The 18316-nt window shown below is 38.9% G+C and overlaps 2 protein-coding genes across 6 annotated transcripts in view; both read left to right on the plus strand.

Annotated features, from left to right (window-relative positions):
• LOC122776381 (receptor-type tyrosine-protein phosphatase zeta-like) overlaps nt 1-18316 on the plus strand; it is a 940026-nt gene that overhangs the window by 519609 nt on the left and 402101 nt on the right. The gene's annotated exons all lie outside the window — the stretch shown is intronic.
• LOC122776392 (NT-3 growth factor receptor-like) overlaps nt 1-18316 on the plus strand; it is a 95245-nt gene that overhangs the window by 40463 nt on the left and 36466 nt on the right. For both annotated transcript variants that reach the window (XM_044036910.1, XM_044036911.1), the window contains exons 4-7: nt 2972-3043; nt 10659-10813; nt 11343-11485; nt 14081-14225. In XM_044036910.1, the coding sequence (XP_043892845.1) occupies nt 2972-3043; nt 10659-10813; nt 11343-11485; nt 14081-14225 (515 nt within the window). The remainder of the gene's footprint in view (nt 1-2971; nt 3044-10658; nt 10814-11342; nt 11486-14080; nt 14226-18316) is intronic.

Here is an 18316-nt window from a genome sequence, read left to right on the forward strand (position 1 = left end):
CAAACCTAACCAGTTCATCAGAAATGAGATTCTGTCTCATTAGGACCAGGCTTTGTTCACCATGATGACTACTGGCCCTGACAAAATCAGTTTTAATACCAGAAAAGGGTCCTGAGGAGTTACAAGAACACACACAGAGATAGTGGGTGTGGAGTTTTAAATTTGGAGTTCTTTTCATCCTTATTGAAGTCGGGCTGACCTTTTTAAAGGACACCTCCTGCATGTAGAGTGGTTTGGTGGAGGCAGAGACTGGGGGAGTGGGGGGTGTCAGTGTGTGTGGAGACAGTCGTCTCATGTACACAGTGGACAGTATATGTGCTTGTTTTCACTTAGAGTGTCTTCCAGTGTCTTCCAGAGTACAGTATGTGCATTTATAGCAGAGGAGTGAATCATTCAGCCCTTCTTCTTCTGGCACAGTTTAAGTATCAGATTTGGGATGTTAGTCAGGTGATTAGCAGCTTTGCAGCCTCCAATAAAGTTTATAAATAAAAATATTTATAAAAACATTTCTCTTGTTAATTTTGAATGAATGTGCTTTTGCACCCACTTGTTTATATTTCAGTCATAAAACCAATTAAAAGGAATTGACCAGTTTGAGAAGGACTGGTCAATAAATCGATAACAATATATATTGGGAATATAAAACAGGTTAAGTATATGATGTTTACACACTGTGCAAACACACACTAAGTCCTTTCACGCCAGCAAGGCTCCGTGCCAGATCCCAGATCTAATTTTGAACTGGTCGGTGTGTTTCTCAGCTGGAAACAAAAAAATAGTTGGTTCTTCCTCACAAACTGTGACATCATCAGTGGGCGTGTCGTATACTGTGTTGTGAAGAGTAATGCAGATTTACATCAGTGCACTTTGGTTAAACGGGTGTGAATGCGGGCTGGTAAGCCAGAAAACACCAAGGTTCTGAGACTCTGAGCCATAACCTGGCAGAGCCAGAACCAGAACTGTGTCTGTCTGAAAGCTCAGTATGAGACTCAATACATTGTTATGTTATTTAATGATTTACCTTAACATAATTCATTAATTTTTTCACTCAGGAACTGAAACCAATCTTTAATCATCTGACTTTCTTGCGATAATTGTCAATATAATGACCTATTTAAAAGTGTTTTTTTACCATGATAATGTTTTTGGTGGGCCTCACAGTTGGTGTAGTGGTTAGCACTCCTCGCCAAGTTCAAGGTGGTGGTGATGGAGTATGTCCAGATATAAGTGTAAAAAATATGTGGGGCTTTTAACGAACCCAAATGTAAAGTAGTCGGGAGTCATCACTATCACTCACTTTGTTGGAGGGACAATTTATAATCAATGTATGATTTGTTTTTACAGTTTTGTGAAATATTGGATCATTTGAGCCAACAGACACTTTCAAGTAGACAAACTTCTCAAATGTAGTGAAATATACAGGTGAATGGGGGATAGATGGACATCCTCAAGGACAGCACACATTTGTAGCTCACTACAGCAGTTATAATTTTAGTATAATATGGAATGAGGACACTGCAGTGTTTCAGGGCTGTTACTGGGTTTGAATCAGTCAATCAAAGGAATCATTCTGGAGAGCTGCATCATTCTCTATGATGTGTGTTAGCAAGTGTGTGTGTATGTGTGTGTTTGTGCTCCCTCTCTGGTGACTCTGCTTCTTATTCTCACCGCCAGTCTCACCTCTTTTGTATTCTCTCTTCCTCCTGTTTTTTCTCGTTTGCTCATTACTTTTGTTTTTCTGTCCTTCCTTGTTTTCTCCTGGTGTAGCTTCACTCTCTCGCCTCTCAACTGAAGAGGACAGCAATCAGTGTCAACTGCTCTCACTGTGTCTCTGCACAGGGGAAAAAAAAAAACCCAGATAAAAAGGAGAATTTTCTAAATTTCCTGTCAGTTGGTTATTTCCCCCACCTGTAAACAGATGACATTGTCCACGTGGAACTGTCTCTCTCTCCTGAGATCGTTGAAGTACAAGGTTGACAAGTGGTTGTGACTGAAAGTTATTTAATTGCTCAATTCATGAATTCATATTTGATCCTCATGTTAAGCGTATGATAAAATGTCTTATTTTATCTGACCAAACATATTCAGCTTTACTATAATAGCCATGTTTGAATTTTAGAGGCTGAAATTGATAATCAGAATAGTTGCACATCCATTTGTTGTTTGTTAGTAATCAACCCCTTGCTAAATATAATTTTTATTAACATCATAATAGCTATGACACTGACACACACAGGTTTGTACTATTATTCTTCTGAGGACACTTTGTTGACATTGAGACAGCCTAAACAAAGTGCTATCCCTTACCTTAACCATGACCAGTTAATGCCTAACCCTAAACTCAGCTTAATCACAATTCAAGCCATAGCTCTAAACTTAACCAGTTCCTAAGAAATTAGGTTCTGGCTCATTAGGACCAGGTTTTTTTGTCTCCATGATGACCACTGGTCCTGACAAGGTCAGTGTTTATGCCAGAAGTGTGTGTGTGTGTGTGTGTGTGTGTGTGTGTGTGTGTGTGTGTGTGTGTGTGTGAGAGATGTACCTCCACCATACCAGCCTGCACATCTCTCCATGTTTGACTTTGTGTTGCCATGGAGACAAATACCTGTGTTTGTGTTGTGAGTTATTGTGACCCAGGAGGGATTACAAGAGGAAATGAGTCATGACTTCTTAAAGTTCACACACAGTGTTTTGTGTGTGTGTTATTTCTTCAGTGTGAAATTCTCTTCAGGCTAATATGTCTGTTGTATTCTTTATTTTCTATTTCCTGTGTCTTGCACTTAGTTTGCTAAGTTTTGTATAATATTGATTGGCTTTTAATTACACCCTTTGGGACATTACTAAATTATTATACACACATTCTGTGATTCTGCCCTGAGCTTTATTTTTGCAATTTCCGTTGCATTCATGGGAAAACACTAATGACTTTATGACATGTCTGTAACCCTTTCTGTCTCTTTCTCTTCCTCAGAAACCTGTCCAAGAACCCCTTGCTGACCACGTTGTCCTGGCAGATCTTTGACAATCTGCAGCTCAGTGAACTGTAAGTTGGACGTCTCTTTTAGAGACTTTAATCTCATACGTTTAGATCCACCCACGTGCCAACCAGTAGTGACAACATAATTCACATAGAAAAACATTTGCTATTGAAGAAGACCTAAAACCAATGATGCATTCATAAACTATCTACTGACATTATAAATCATGCAAGAAGTAGACTTATTTTCTACCAGCAGAGTCGCCCCCTAGCGGCTATATTCCTATGTCCTGGTTGGCTTCAGAAGCAAATATCAATATGAGGTCAATATAAGGTCTCTGTGCCCACCTGAGGATTTCTTCAGGGCTGTATCTGAATCTGTTTGGATACCTGCTGCCTCGTTTACACAAAGGTTTGTCCCATATCTGTAATTCCTGACCCCTAGTGTTTAGTGTATGGAAAATAATTACAGATACAGATTATAAATACAGATACATAGAGATGTCACTGCAGTCCTTTTCTTTTAATAAAGTAAAACATTTTTTTAAATGTGTTCAACTAATTACATTTAATTATATATTTACACAGTTTGTTCATCAACTCTGCCAAACAAATGAACTGAATTACACAGTCATTTGAAATTTGGTAATAGGTAAAAATAAATGGACTATTTAATGAACTAGTAATTACAATTTTAACTAATTTACAAACGCAATTTCACATGTTGTGCAGACTCATAGATGTTTCTACGTTTAAAACACGTTATCATAGTTGGTCTCTGTTTGTCTGCCTATCAGTGTGTCTTCATCTATTGGGTGAAGGATTACACTGTGGTCTCAGTCTCTGGTCTGAGGGACATTTGTCTTTACAATTGTCTCAGCATCTCCGTCTGTTATAAGTGCATTTTCAGAGCGGCAGCCACAATTCCAGTATTACCACTTCAATTAATTACAACTGACATTTTGCGTCACAGTTCACATGTTTCGTGTAAAATAGCAACAAATGGATTACTGCAGGAAGAAAAAAAGAAAATAGGTCTTTGCCCAGGAAACAGTACCACTGATTTGTGTTTCCCATTACAGTATTATTAGATGGAGAGTGGATAAGTGGTTGCTGTGGCAACGGGCAGTGTAGCAACAGCAAAGTAATTCTCTCTTTGCTTCAACACACTTTGATTTCCATTTTAGCATAGACGGAGGATTATGGTTTACTGATGACGCAGTGGAAATCACACAGAGGAGACGATAGCACAGGTGTTTAAACGTTACTGAATGAAGAAAGTTACTATGTGAGGCTTGATGATGCGGAATAACAGAGAACTAATCTCAAGGGTGCATCAGAAGCGAATGGTCACAGTTCTGTTGACTTAGTTTGAAAGGGAAAGTGCATTACAGAGTTGGAGTCCCTGCAGATGCTGTGGGTATTTGGAATATTTAATTGTGTCCTTGTGAAGGACACAGAGATGGGCATGCATCTTTTCAAATATTTAAATGGTTTTACCAAAATAAAATCCATTTTTACGACCTCTAGTATCTGGGTATGTACATATATATATATATATATATGTTAAGTGAGAACATTTTGGGCTGTGGGAGCTGCCACTGCCCCTTATTTTTGGATGATCAAAAAAATAAACCAAAAATAAAAAAAAGTAAATGATAAAGAAAATGACAAAAAGGTTGGATCAGTAGATCTGTAGAATCACTCCTGAAGGGGGAGCATTAAGTTGCTATTAAATCAGGATTTTTCTTCCCTCCTTCTCCCACATCTGTCTGTCCGTCTGTCCGTCCGTCCGTCTGTCTGTCCCCTGACACACATGTCTGTGCTTCATTAATGAGACAGAGGTTATCTCCACTACAAAGTGGAACAGCTCATTTGCATCACACTTCCCTGACCAGATAGATGAGGGAGTTAATTAAGTTGGTGTCAGAGGAGCAAAGATTGCATTTGCTGCACGTTGTCAGATAAACTCAGATCAACCTGAGGGCTAACAACATGATTTTAAGGCTTTAAGGATTCTGCTAATGAAGGGCTTTAATTAAATCAGGTTTAAGAGTGCCACATAAAGGCAAGTGTACTGTGGGATGAAATGTTGAGAGCATTACTTGTACATTATGTTGCACGGTATCGGAGTTGTCATGTTTAATTATCTTGCAACTGTTTGTTACCTCCATATAATGAATTATTACGAACAAAACTTGTCATAATTTAGTTAAACTGTGTTGTATTACATCGTTTTTTTAAAAAATAATAAACAAAGTCAGATGTAATAGCATAATAGCGATTCACAGAAGGAAACAAGCAGACATGTTTTGACACACATAGTCTGTGTAAAACAAACAAATGAAATATATGTGCTCATTATAAACGGAGAAACAAGAGTGCAGTGTGTATTGTTACCCTGCAACATGTTGTGTTTTTATGAATATTACAGTGTTATGAGAACACAATCCTTATCTGTTTTAACTCTGCAATGCAGTGTTTTGCTTTGTTTTATAGCGAGGATATTTTGGGTACAGATCCCTTTATTGTCAATGCACAGAGAACTATAACATTTGTAACTGACTTAATGGTGCTTTCTCTTAAAATATAGAATAGCAAAGAAAAGAAAATATAATACTGTGTAAGTATAACAAAGTAAAACATATACACATTTAAATAACATGTCACATTATTATATTGACATATGGATATTTTTTAAGGTGCAAATTAGTGTAAGAACATACATTTACAGTTAAATTGATGGTATAATGATAACCATGATATTTTCTTAGTTCTAACCACATTATTACCAAAAAAGACAATCACGTTGATTTACACATCTGTAGATAGAACAGCTTTCGCACATGCACTAAACTCCACAGAGATTGCAAGAGTATGTGAGACAAACAAATGTAAGCAAAAAGTTGCTTCAGACATTTTCCGGAAAGCTCTCCTGATTTGTCCCCTTATGTTTGAGTGAGCTCTTGTGAGAACACAAGAGAAGAAGCCCCGCATAATTCACATCAAGCAAGTAGTTGAGAGTTCTTCCTACTGCATGCACCACTCATGGTCTGGATGCTCTAGAGGTTCTCCTGATGTTTTGAACACATCTGACTCACACATGCGTTCTCACACGTACAGTACATTATAGTTTGCAGAACTCTAATCCATTAGCGGGAGTACCTGATACCTGGTCCTTTTTTTAGTACCTACTCCAGCATGCGGAGTCGATAGATAGATGTGGCATCCATCTCAACATTTAACAGAGGAGTCTGGTGTATTTAGCTTTCTGCTGAGAGCTGGCGATAGTGAGCAACCCCTTTAACTTAATTAACTGATTCTAATGATTCAGTACACTGAAAATAACTGCTTTACAAGTCACTAGTTTGTGTGTGTCACTTACAAAACAATGTCATGTTTTCACAGTTTCATGCAGCCGTGCTATGATGACTCCTCCCACATTAAGGAGGTACTGTAGTAATGGAAAACCATATCAAACGAGTAGAGTCAAGCTGGACATTAGGACATTAAAACCTGTGTCTCCATTAAGCACATATTTGTGCATTATCACAAGTGGGACATTGGGCCATTGGAAGACTTGCTCCTCTGCTATCAACAAAAATTGCACCTCACAGATTAAGTGTAATTCAGATATCAACAGATAAACTCTTCATAATCTATAAAAAAAAAAAAGAACAGATGTTTTTTAATAGAAGATACAACAGCTTCATCAGAGCTCATCTTCCTGCCTCAGTTGACACTGATGCCTCTCTAATTGAAACGCTCTCCCATTTCGTCATGTCATAATCCTACCATTCTTTGGCCGGCATGGAATTGTAAAATCAAGTAGTGCCATAACATGCTGTGCCTCAGACGTGCTAATGAGAGCTGCTGAATACAAGCCAATCGTGTGAAAATAATCAGGCACAAACACTGAAGAGTTTATTGCTGTTTTTGTCTTGGCTGAGATTCAGTTTTTCATCAGCAGAAACACTTCAGCAGTCACACAGCGTACTGTGAAGTGTGAAGAGCGCGTGTGAGTTCCTGCATGCAGCATCTAGCAGTTCCATCCCAATCTTATCATCTGTAAAACAGCTTTCTTCAAATTTCTTCAGGGTTTTCAAATTCCGTGCATTTTCCTGAGCCGGTAGTTGAATGACTTAATAATAATAATGGCTTGTTGTCTGTTTAAATTTTAAATTGAGTACATTAGCTGTGTGACATTCATGTGACAAATGATTAGCACAAACAGCGGCAGTCGTCTGCTCGTTGTAAAACCTAATTGAGGTCCAGAGAAATTAACAAAATCAAACAGACATTGTTGGTTGACTGGACAAGTAATTGGTTAAAGTCTGAACAACAATTTACAAACGTGTGCTTAATGATTAACATGTCTAGTTATTTTCCTCCGTCTCTATCGCCTTTTTATTCTGGGTGATTTTGGCTGCGTTTCAGTTGTTTTTGCACAGAAATCCAGTTTGTCTCATTTGTCAGACCTGTGGCTGTAATAATGCACCTATTGATCTTAAGGTAGGCAGTGTGTGTGTGTGCGTGCTACCAGCTTGGGGTTCACATCAACAAATGTTCATTACTCCTGCCCCTTCTCCATAGAAAACACTACTAGATAGCGAGCATTCATCACAGCAGTCTGCAGGGTGGTAAGGAATTACTCCATCCCGTACACACTGTGTGTGTGTGTGTGTGTGTGTGCGCATGGAAATGTCCTTCACCTACAGCTGTCCCCAGTCAACCATCCACAAACGTATTTGTCATACTCTCCCCCTCTCAACTGCACAATCATTTCAAGTGTAAATACTCGTTTTACTGCATTAAAAAAAAACATATCTTTTTGTTTCTTGTCCAGCCGTCGAGTATCTTTTAAATATTCAACAGATAAGTTGTTCTAAACATCTTGGAGAACTAACCACAGATCTTCTGTTGATGCAGGCTGTCTTAAATCCTTCCGTACCTCCAGGTAATCCCAGACACACTCTATGACGTTGAGATCAGGCCTTACCATCCATTTTCAGGACTCCTTTTTATGACTGCTGGTCATATTGCTGTTTTGAAGGGAAGTAAACATGATAGTTCTTAGGGTCTTTCTTTGTGCTTCTTCAAAAGACCTTGAACAGCTCATCGTGAAACTCTAGTCTGCTTTGCAATCTATTGCTTTGGGAGAGACCTTGCGTATGGTGTTAGGATCTGTGACATGAAACTGTCTTCCTCAAAGTCACCTTGGTTGATCCTCACCCAGTTTTAAGCCTCCCACACAGCTGTTGTGTTTCAGTTAATGACTGCGTTCCACCCTACATATGAAAATGATGATCATCAGCACGTGTGTGGTATAATTGGTTAATCACACACATGATTATAATCCTACTGACTTTGTGCGACTGTACCTACATTATGAATTAATGCCGGTTTGAATGCAAAGGGCAGACACACCAATTATCGCGTTGATTTTTCTTCTGTTAGCCCTCTTTGCATTTGTGAATTGAAAAATACACATGTAGAATTTATATTTGCGAAAGCTCCGGCTTCCTCCCACAGTCTAAAGACATGCCGATTTGGGGATTAGGTAAATTGGACACTCTAAATTGACCATAGGTGTGAGTGAGAGAGTGCATGGTTGTTTGTCTCTATGTTGGCCCTGCAATAGACCACTTTATCCTCCACATAAAGCGGTAGAAACTGGATGGGTGGATTTGCGAAAGCCCTCGTTACAGCATTTTTCTTTCACACTTGCCTAAAACTTACATTGGCTCCGCGTGACTCTCTCTGAGTTTCTCAGAAAAGCTTTGAAGTTCTGAAAACACCAAGAGACGCCCGTAAATTCAGAAGAGGACTCCACTGTTAAAAATAAATCTGGACGTTCAGCATAGGACTTCACAATCATGTTTTAATCACAATCGTGATTTTTGGCTTCTCACGAAGTGTAGGGATCTTATGATATTGAAAATGTGTGCTCTGCCAACAAAACGCAATGCAAATCAAGCGCTCCCTCATCAACTGCCTGCATGCTGCAAACATCGTTCACTGCACCACGGCAAGTTTTCTGAGTAACAGCAAAAACAGATAACAGACAACTCATGACATACCAAAGCGCGGTAGCGGTAAGAACTGTCTCTGCATGTGTGTATGTGTGAGAGAGAGTAGAGGCAGGTTATTCTAATAGTTTTGGTGATAGGAATTATACACTGGAGCTTTAACCAGGATCTTATGAGACTTTCTCTTTTGAGCTGGTAGGACCTGGGGCGTCATTTATAACCACTGCATATACACAAAATGGTGCCTGTAAAAGGCGTACACCACTTCCCACACAGATATTTGGATCTATTAAAAAGCATCAACAGAAAAAATTGGAAGACAGATGGTGAGGTGTTTAATTGAAGCCAGATTATGGATCCACTGAGTCAGAAACTTTTTATTTGTGTTTGTGCTTGGGAGCCATAAGTGTTCCATTATAGGATATTAAACAACTGAAAGCAAATTACACTCAGATTACAACAACGAAAAAAATAACATTAAGGAGCTGCGGAGTGAATCATATTTATTAACAATCATTTTTAACACCATTCATGTATCATCAAGTGTTTTATTCATGTGGTTTGTGTTTAAAATCACTGCAGTGACTGTTGGGTCGAGTGGAGTGTAATGGAGACGCCTTAAATGAGCTGTGTGAGAGGACAGAGGACAGACAATTTTCCCCCCAAACTAGTGCTTTAGCCTGCTTTTGAATGGAGTGTAACAGAACAGCACTGATTGTCAGGATCACTTTGTCGTGGTGGAGGCCATTTACATTCTAAGTCACATGTGTGGCTTATTCAATCTGTGATCTCACAGTTTCACATGTTTGTTTTTTTTCACCAATAAAACTCACATTAGGGCTGCAATTTACGATTATCTTCATAATCGACTGATCTGACGATTCTCGATTAATCGAGCGCTTGTTTGGTTCATAAAATGTCTACCAAATCACCAATGTCCACAAACCAAAATGATTTTGTTTTAATGAGTTGTTTGTTGAAAATATTCACATTTAAACATCAGAAAACTGTTTTTACTTATTAAAAAAAAAACACTCAAACTGAGAAATCGCTAATCAAAATAGTTGACTATTAATTTTTTGTTACCGATTAATAATCCATTTATCGAATAACCGTTGTCGCCCTAATTCATGTGCATATATGGATTAAGGCGGCTGTTGTATGGGGTTTGGAGATTTTGACTGGTGAGAGTGAGAGATTTTAGAATGGTTAGCAGACTGACTCATTGCAGCAGGATGAATAAAAAAACTCAAATTTCTCAGAAAAAAAATGCACCCTTGGGTTGCAATGTTACATAAGCACCAATCTGTGAGCTTACATGGTTAGCAGGATGTTGTGTGTGAACATGAAATGCTGCAATAGACTTTGTGTATGTGTGTGTGTGTGTGTCTGTCTTACTGTACATTCTCTCCTCCTCCATCCATAATACTTAACTGAACTCTGCCCCTGCTATTATAATCCCTCTGGATCTGCCCAACATGTCGTCCATTATTTGACCTAACAAATCCTTTAAAAGTCTGGGTTATGTTTGCAGTGATGTGTTTGACATGACAAACACGCCTTGTTCTTCTGAGAGCAGGTAGAAATAGAATATGTCACTGATGAGTTGTTGCTAATATTGTCAGTGCTCTTTCTTTTTTCTCTCCCTCCAGTCATTTCGAGGAGGTGGTGTTCTCCTGTGGCTGTGAGATTCGCTGGCTGCAGCTATGGCAACAGAGAGGAGAGGCGGGTCTAGGCAGCCAAGATTTATACTGTACTGATGGCTTCAAGAAGATACTCCTGCAGGAAATGAACATTAGCAGCTGTGGTAAGTTTAAAGTGTGAAAATTGGCACGGAACACACAGTCCTAATGCACTTTGTCCTTTTATGGAGAGCTCAATCACAAATACAGAAACAAAGGAAAAAATTTTTCTGCAGCAGAGTGATATAAGATTGTTTACGTGGGATTCAGTAAAAATAAAGCACAATGTGTGACAACGGTAATGAAGGAAAGTGTCCCACAGAACAACAGTGTGGCTCTGTGGGACATGATCTCTTATTTGTTTTTGGAAACAAGGGAGCTCTGTGGCACAGGGGATATCAAGCTTGGACAGTAACACACAATTTAAACAAAATGTAGATCACAAGAAAATATGATCTTTTCTTTTAAAGCCATAGTGGCAACTTTTAACAGGGAATATACACGAAAGATGTGGACACACTGACTTGTAGGTGTTGTTATTAAACGATTCTTAACCAATGAATGAGAACATGAATCCTCATCCAACTCTTTGTACTCTGAAGTGAAAATACTCACGGTGTGTTTACATTTCCTCTCATGTCCCTTCTCTCGTAGACTTCCCTGATATCAGCGTCAGTCATAGCAACCTCACAGTTATCGAGGGGGATCGTGTGACAGCGATCTGCAATGGCTCCGGATCCCCTTTACCTGAGGTGGACTGGCCTGTCAATGGCTTGCACTCCATCAGTTCACAAGAGGTAGGGAGTAAATGCACAGACAAAATGCCTGATCCCAACACTTACAACACGTCTTTGTTTTTGTGGGTTTGATACAAAATGAGTCCTCACATTTGAAGCGCACACACACACACACCAAATGAACTAGTTTGATTTTTAGCTGTTGCATTTTGTAGCTGATGCTGTGAGTTTCCTAATCTGTATGTATGTTAACATTAATCATTGGCATGATGTGAAGCAAACCGCTGTACAGCAGCTGTGTTTCCCTCACAGTGGAAGTGTTAAAGTCTACACATGGAGGGCAAGTATCTGAAATTGAAACTGTAGTAAATTGATCGTGTGATTTGGAACTGGCAGTGACAGAGCACAGTGTTTCCCACCGCATTCTGTGAGCCACCACTGCTGGATTATTGAGCACTGCTGCTAAAATTTCACACGATTATTAATAACAATGTCACAGTCATGATTAACACCGATAACCTGCTAAATTGAGCACCAAAAGCTGCAAACTGACCCTGACATGGACTGGCGACCTGGGCAGCAGAGACACTGATAAACAAGAGATATGCGAGATACTTGGAAAAACAGTGGTAACATCCTGACTTGGTCACAGTTCAATCACATACTGCTCAGCAAACCGTAGTGGAGAAGCCAAATTGAAAAACTATTAAGGAGTCATTTGTTTCATTTTTACCGTTTGGGGGTCTCTGTGGAGAGCTCAGGTTTAAAAGGGCTAATGCTGCATTTGGTGTCTTAAAACTCTGGTGTGTAATTTCTTAAAAAAACAAACAAACAAGAGCGAGATTGACAATCCAGAGCAAATCCCTCCACCTCTCCCTGTGCTAACCTACATCTACATGTTCCTGGTCTCAACTAAAACATCCACTCTTCCTCTTAGCAGCTAAAAGACTACAATGCGCAAATACACAAGGCAAATTCTCATAAGTGGAGGGGTCGGTGGTGGTAGGGCTGCTCGATTATGGAAAAAATAATGAACAGTATTTATTTATTTGGGTCAAAATTGAAATCACGATTATTCAAACGATTACTCATTGACTTGAACTTGAAACACATGGAATTTATTTATTGCACGTAAAAACAACGTGAACATGAAGTTTTGAATGAACCTTTTGAATTTACTATAAATTGTATATATCTTTACTTACGCTGCGTTTTTAACAAAGCGATTCCACTGAACGCCTGTGTTCTATTTTTGCCGAATGATGAGCGGAACAGGAAGTCAAACGCCATAAAATAGTTATTTTCAGAATAAAGGCTTTTGTAATAATCACTTTGTTTTGATTATTTTCTCTCTCTAATCGTTTGGGGCCAATCCTAATAGAAACTAAAGTTTTTATTAATTGCACAGCCCTAAGTGGGTGTATGCAACAGCAGAACATAACAAGAAGTAGCAGACGTCAATTTGAGAGTTGAGAGAGTGTTGGTGTGATTTAACCTTTTCAGGTGTGTTTTTTTATATGACAAGCTTATTGATGCTAGGAGCAAAACCCATATTCTTTTTGTAACGTAACGTAACCACATTCATAACCAGGAAATGTTGATTATTATTGGTGCTACAAGCTGTTACTCTATAAGTAATATAATTTTGATTCTTGAAAGGTGTCTAGTACATATTGCAAAATCCTAATATGAGCTTAGTGTGGTGTGAGAAGAGCAGTAGACCAGAAGTGTGTTTACGTATTTGTCTCACATCTATTAGCTCTGGCCCCTGAATTTGGCCCTCACGTACGCTCAATCATTTTAGAAAGTGGGATGTCTCTGCTGCCGGGAATCTTCCAAACTGCTAAGAATATTCAATAAAGAAAACATTTATTCCATAGTTTGAGGGAAGTTTATTATAAGTTTCAAAATTCATTAAATAGCTTCTATTTAACCATGGTGCACTCAGTTGTAATGAAAAAAGAATTGTGGAAGATACTCTGGGTAATTAAAACGCTGCATCTGTGGCTTATAAGTAGCTTGTACACTCGGAAAAGTGCACTTTGTGTGTGATATACAGTCCTTATTATTTGATAGCAAAGTATAGTTTATTGTAATTACAAGCAAGCGATTGGGGGAAAAAAAATCATTAACGTTCACCCTCTAGTTGTCACAGCTGGCAATATTGGGAAATGTTTTACAGCAACAACTCCCACTTGTTAAAATAGGTTTAAATGGCTGCAAAAGTGCCATCACCCGCAGTTACATTTGCATAACTTCCAGGAAGTATTACCATTACAGTACATTCAGCCAAATTAAATGGACTTTTCACATTTTTTGGCCTTGTGTAACAATGTGTATTGTTGCGAAACTAGCGTACTTAATAGATTTAAATGATGAGGACAAGGCTATAGTTTAGGGGTTTCACACACTCCTCATTTGGCCAACGCTACACAATACAGCAGTACAATGCAGTGGACATTAACTGTATTACTTATGATAAATTAACATAATGACCACTGTCATTTGTGAACCAGCCTGCTTTTCTTTGACGCATCACTCCTCTCTGACAGGTTCAGCCATTTTATGCCCATATACCCATTACTCTATGGCCTTATTACAGCATTGTGATGAAATAATCATTATTTTCATACTTTTACTCTGCTCTCACTCCAGGCCAAAGTCTACGGCAACAACACCATTCATTCCATCATCTTCACTTTGGACAATGTGAGCAGAGATGACAACAACTTCCTGCTAACATGCACCGCCACCAACATAGTGGGCATGACCAATGCTTCTGTCCACCTAACTGTTCACTGTAAGTACACACTCACAGAGACTCAACACCACTGTTTGCAGTGGAGGGGGACTTATTGTTGTTTCCCTCCAAAAGAACTTCTTCCAGAAAACTAGATCCAGATTCAGGCTAAAGATCTGTTTATTCTGTTTCGAGCAAATGGTACGTTGTGTGTCGACTCACAACAATAGCACCTCCAAAGTTCATATCAAAAATGGAAATGGTTTCTGTATTCTGGAGTAAAAGCTCTGATTTTAGGATAGAAAAGTTACATTTCTATACCCATCTAGGGGAGTGGTTTCAGCTACCCTTCCCGGCGGACCTTTCAGCTGATGGGCCACTCGAACCAGATGTGTCCGAGGGAGCTGTAGCATCGTTCTCTTGTTCTTTGGTAGGAATGCGCCCTATTCCCTGCGTCCAGACTTGTATCGCCACCAGGACTCTGACGTGCGAGTGTACCAGGGTCAGCGATATGCGACGTGCAATGCGGCATGAGCACGGAAGTATACTAGGGTCTTGAGTCAGAAAGTGTGAAGGTAGTGTTGAGGTGGCTTTGGAAATGTATTGGGATAGCATGTAAATATGTCACACTGTCCTCCAATGAAACTTACATATAGCTCGTATGCCGGAATTACGACCTACGTTTACGTTTTCAAAAGCAGCACCCCTAGCGGTTGTATACATGACAGCAACCTGGTACCTTGGAAGTGGTATCTAGTAGCTTCGCTGAGGTCTCCGGCAGCCTGCTCAGTGGCGAGAGCACTGCATCCGAGTGTGGTCAACAAGGGTTCGACTCAACTCAACTATACCACCTTTTTAATATTTTTTTTTATTTTTACTGCCTAACCCTGTTGTTTATGCCCTAACAATAACAGTAACACCTGTGCATATTTGAGTTGAAAAATACTGCACAAGTGTACTAAAAACATACCTTTAGGTCTTATTCAAGGGTTGGCCAAAACGACCCATAGTTACGTTTCAGTTGGAGGACTTGTTGAAGCCAACACATGTTGACACAATGCATTCTTTACCTTACCTTAAACCTAACATCACAACTAAATGCCTAACCCTAACCCATGACATGGACTCAGTGGTACCCCAATTCTACTACCCAATCCTTAACCTTAAAAAGATAAAAAGTTGTGAGGACCAGCCAAAATGTTGTCCTCAGTCAAATGTTAGGGGTTAAAAAAAAAGGTTTAAATCAGAACTTGCCCTCACAGCCGACTAAACACACACACACACACACAATGTTCTTCTGTTGTATTGCTCTCATATTTTCAGTGTAATGGTCATTCTGGACAAACACTGGTAATAGTGCAGTAAACTGAACCATCCATCATCATTATAGCCCATACACATCTGTCCGGTATCATGCTTGTGTGTGTGTGTCTGTGTCTGTGTTTATATTCTTGTGACCTACAAAAGGAGTTGTTTGTATGAATGTATTGTCATATGCAAAAGCCTCATAAATTATCCTGTCACATGGTGATTAAAAAGGCCACAACAGCATCACACCTCAGGTGCATTACAAAGAAAAATAATGTTTTAGCTGTTGAATTGACTGTTAAGTCTTATTAAAACAGAATGCAACCCTCAATTCACTTTGAAAGCAGTTGTTTTTAAAATAAAAAAGTTAATATGAGTAATCCTTAAATTGGAACTAATCGTGTTAATATTTAACCACTGATTATCTTTTAATGTGAATTTTACAGTTGTGAATCCTGTATTCCATATACTTGTTAATAAGCTCAGATAAGGCAATTTCACACTCCAATTTCGATATTTTCGTGGGGACCATGAGCTATTCAAATTTATTACCCCAAAAGAATATCAGTTTGACTTACATAAAAATATATACATAGTGCAAAGATTTATTTTATTCTTTCGCTAATCGGTATGCTGACTCAAGTGTCTCAGCTCCAAATCTATTAGTTCAGATTAAATGTAAATCTTAAAAATAGGGTGTGTAGTTTCTGTAAAAAATGAAATAGTTGCACTGACATTTGGTGCCATATAGGCAGGAGGGATTAAGGTTGTAATAAATCTCAGTGTGTGCTGATGAAGGAATATGTCACAGAGCAACACAAATACACTTTATACAGCATTTTATTGCTGCTTTATAATAAGACAACGGAAATACTATGTTCCACATTTTCCTAAATTACCAAATTAATAAAAACATTTTAGCGTGAAACATGTTCTGAGAAAGGGAAGATTTAATAAATCCAAGAAAGATAAACATTGGTGAATTTGAGGATCATTTAAAACAGGGAGGGTTAAGAAGATATGGTGGATTAGGGCCAATGTTCACTGCTTGGTTGCTCCAGCAACGGCGTTCATTTCAGCTAAAATGTCGGGCAAACTATATTGGAGAGAACAAGCTCTTTGTCAAATAAGGTGGAGACGATGTCGTCATGATCACGTCACACATCTCAGTCAATGCAGAGTATACTTACACAATTTAATAATAATTAATGAATGTACTCTGTAGTTGTATATAATACGGCCATAGTCAACTACGAACCTGTGTATAATAATCTGATGGGTGCACACTGTTCCCAGTGTGAGCTATATACCTGCTAATCATGCACACATCCATCCACAACTCGAGGCTTGAATTTAAAACACTGTGGAGACTCTCGACTGGTACTTCATTTTGCATTTGTAAGCACACTGCAGTCAGATATTGAGCTTCCCTCTCATGAAGTAGTGACAACCATTTGAAGCTTGGATGGTTTTAATGGTCGGACTGGAGAGGATATATGAGCCACATCTGCATACATTCATCAGATTACACCCATGAATCTTTCTGTGCATCAAGACAAAATCACATTGTTTGTTGATAGGTAGGTAGATCAAGAATATTTGTGGTTTGTGGCTCCTGTGATGATGAAATAAGTGAACAGTGAACTGATCATAATTGGCGGGAAAAAAACTTTAACAGTTTAATGAAGGACTTCACATTAATGTCATTCTTCTGCTTATTACACAGTGACTAGCAAAACAAATTGATTAAAATGATTTCAGTCTTTTAGAAATGGTTGTATTGCTCCTGTTTATTGAAATAGTCCATCAGTTTTTATGAGGTTGGAACTTCATCCATTACAACCCCCCAGTCCACAACCTCTGACTGACTTTTAAACTCCCTTGTTGCTTTTATGCTGTCTGCTTTTCCCATTTTCCTTTTCTTAATGGGGCGATATCAGCCATTCAAGTGATTGTTTAGCCTCTCACTCCCACTGCACTGGAGTCTTTTGACAAAATCACTTCATGTACCATGCGAGACAAGGAAGTTGCTGATCTACAGCTGCCAAGATCGATAGGTCTTTGTCACTTAGGTATATTTGAATGAAGGATTTCAAACACCAAAGTTGAAAAATAACACAGCTGATCTTACTGAGGGAGGTCACAGTGGATCAATAACACTTGTGTGTGTGATTCTGCTCATTTTCTCCATGGACTCAGTGATTTATTTTACCAATTTTTTTTTTTTTCTCAATAAAGCTTCTAGTTTAGCTGGTTTTGCCAGTGTGTTTACATTGACGGATTCATCAAACTTGTTTTTGTGGATTGCTGTTGGTCACAGCATGATCAGAACAGTACAGGGTTCCAGTCAGGATTTTATTTTAGCATAATAGTAATGGCGAGGGAGTGCAATTTACGGTGCAAATTGGCCATTGTATGGGCACCCAAAGAGGAACATTGTTATTTTTACACCATATATTCTTGATGGGTAATTTTAATACGATTGTATCTTGGCAGTGTGTAACTTTCACAAAGGACGTACCAACTGCGCTGGTGAATTTGACATCTTTCAAAGATTAACTCTTTAAGTTTGTTTTTTTACCTCGATAAAAGATAATGCAATTTAGTGGGGGGTGACGCACAGAGTTTGGCGGAGCAACTGACAAATTTAAGTAGAGAAAAGGGTCAAGCATGCTTCTAAAGTTGCATGGCCTGCCCTTCCAAATATGGTTAACGTCATAATTCTAATGGAAAGCACGGCACTGCTGGGGATGGTTTCCATCAACTTGGCAGTTGCAGTGCAATGATCGACTACTCGCTCGTGGGGGAAACTGGGTGGAAAGTCCCTGATTTTCCGGCCCGCA

Source organism: Solea senegalensis, linkage group LG10 (assembly GCF_019176455.1).
Source record: "Solea senegalensis isolate Sse05_10M linkage group LG10, IFAPA_SoseM_1, whole genome shotgun sequence".
Lineage (NCBI taxonomy): Eukaryota > Metazoa > Chordata > Actinopteri > Pleuronectiformes > Soleidae > Solea > Solea senegalensis.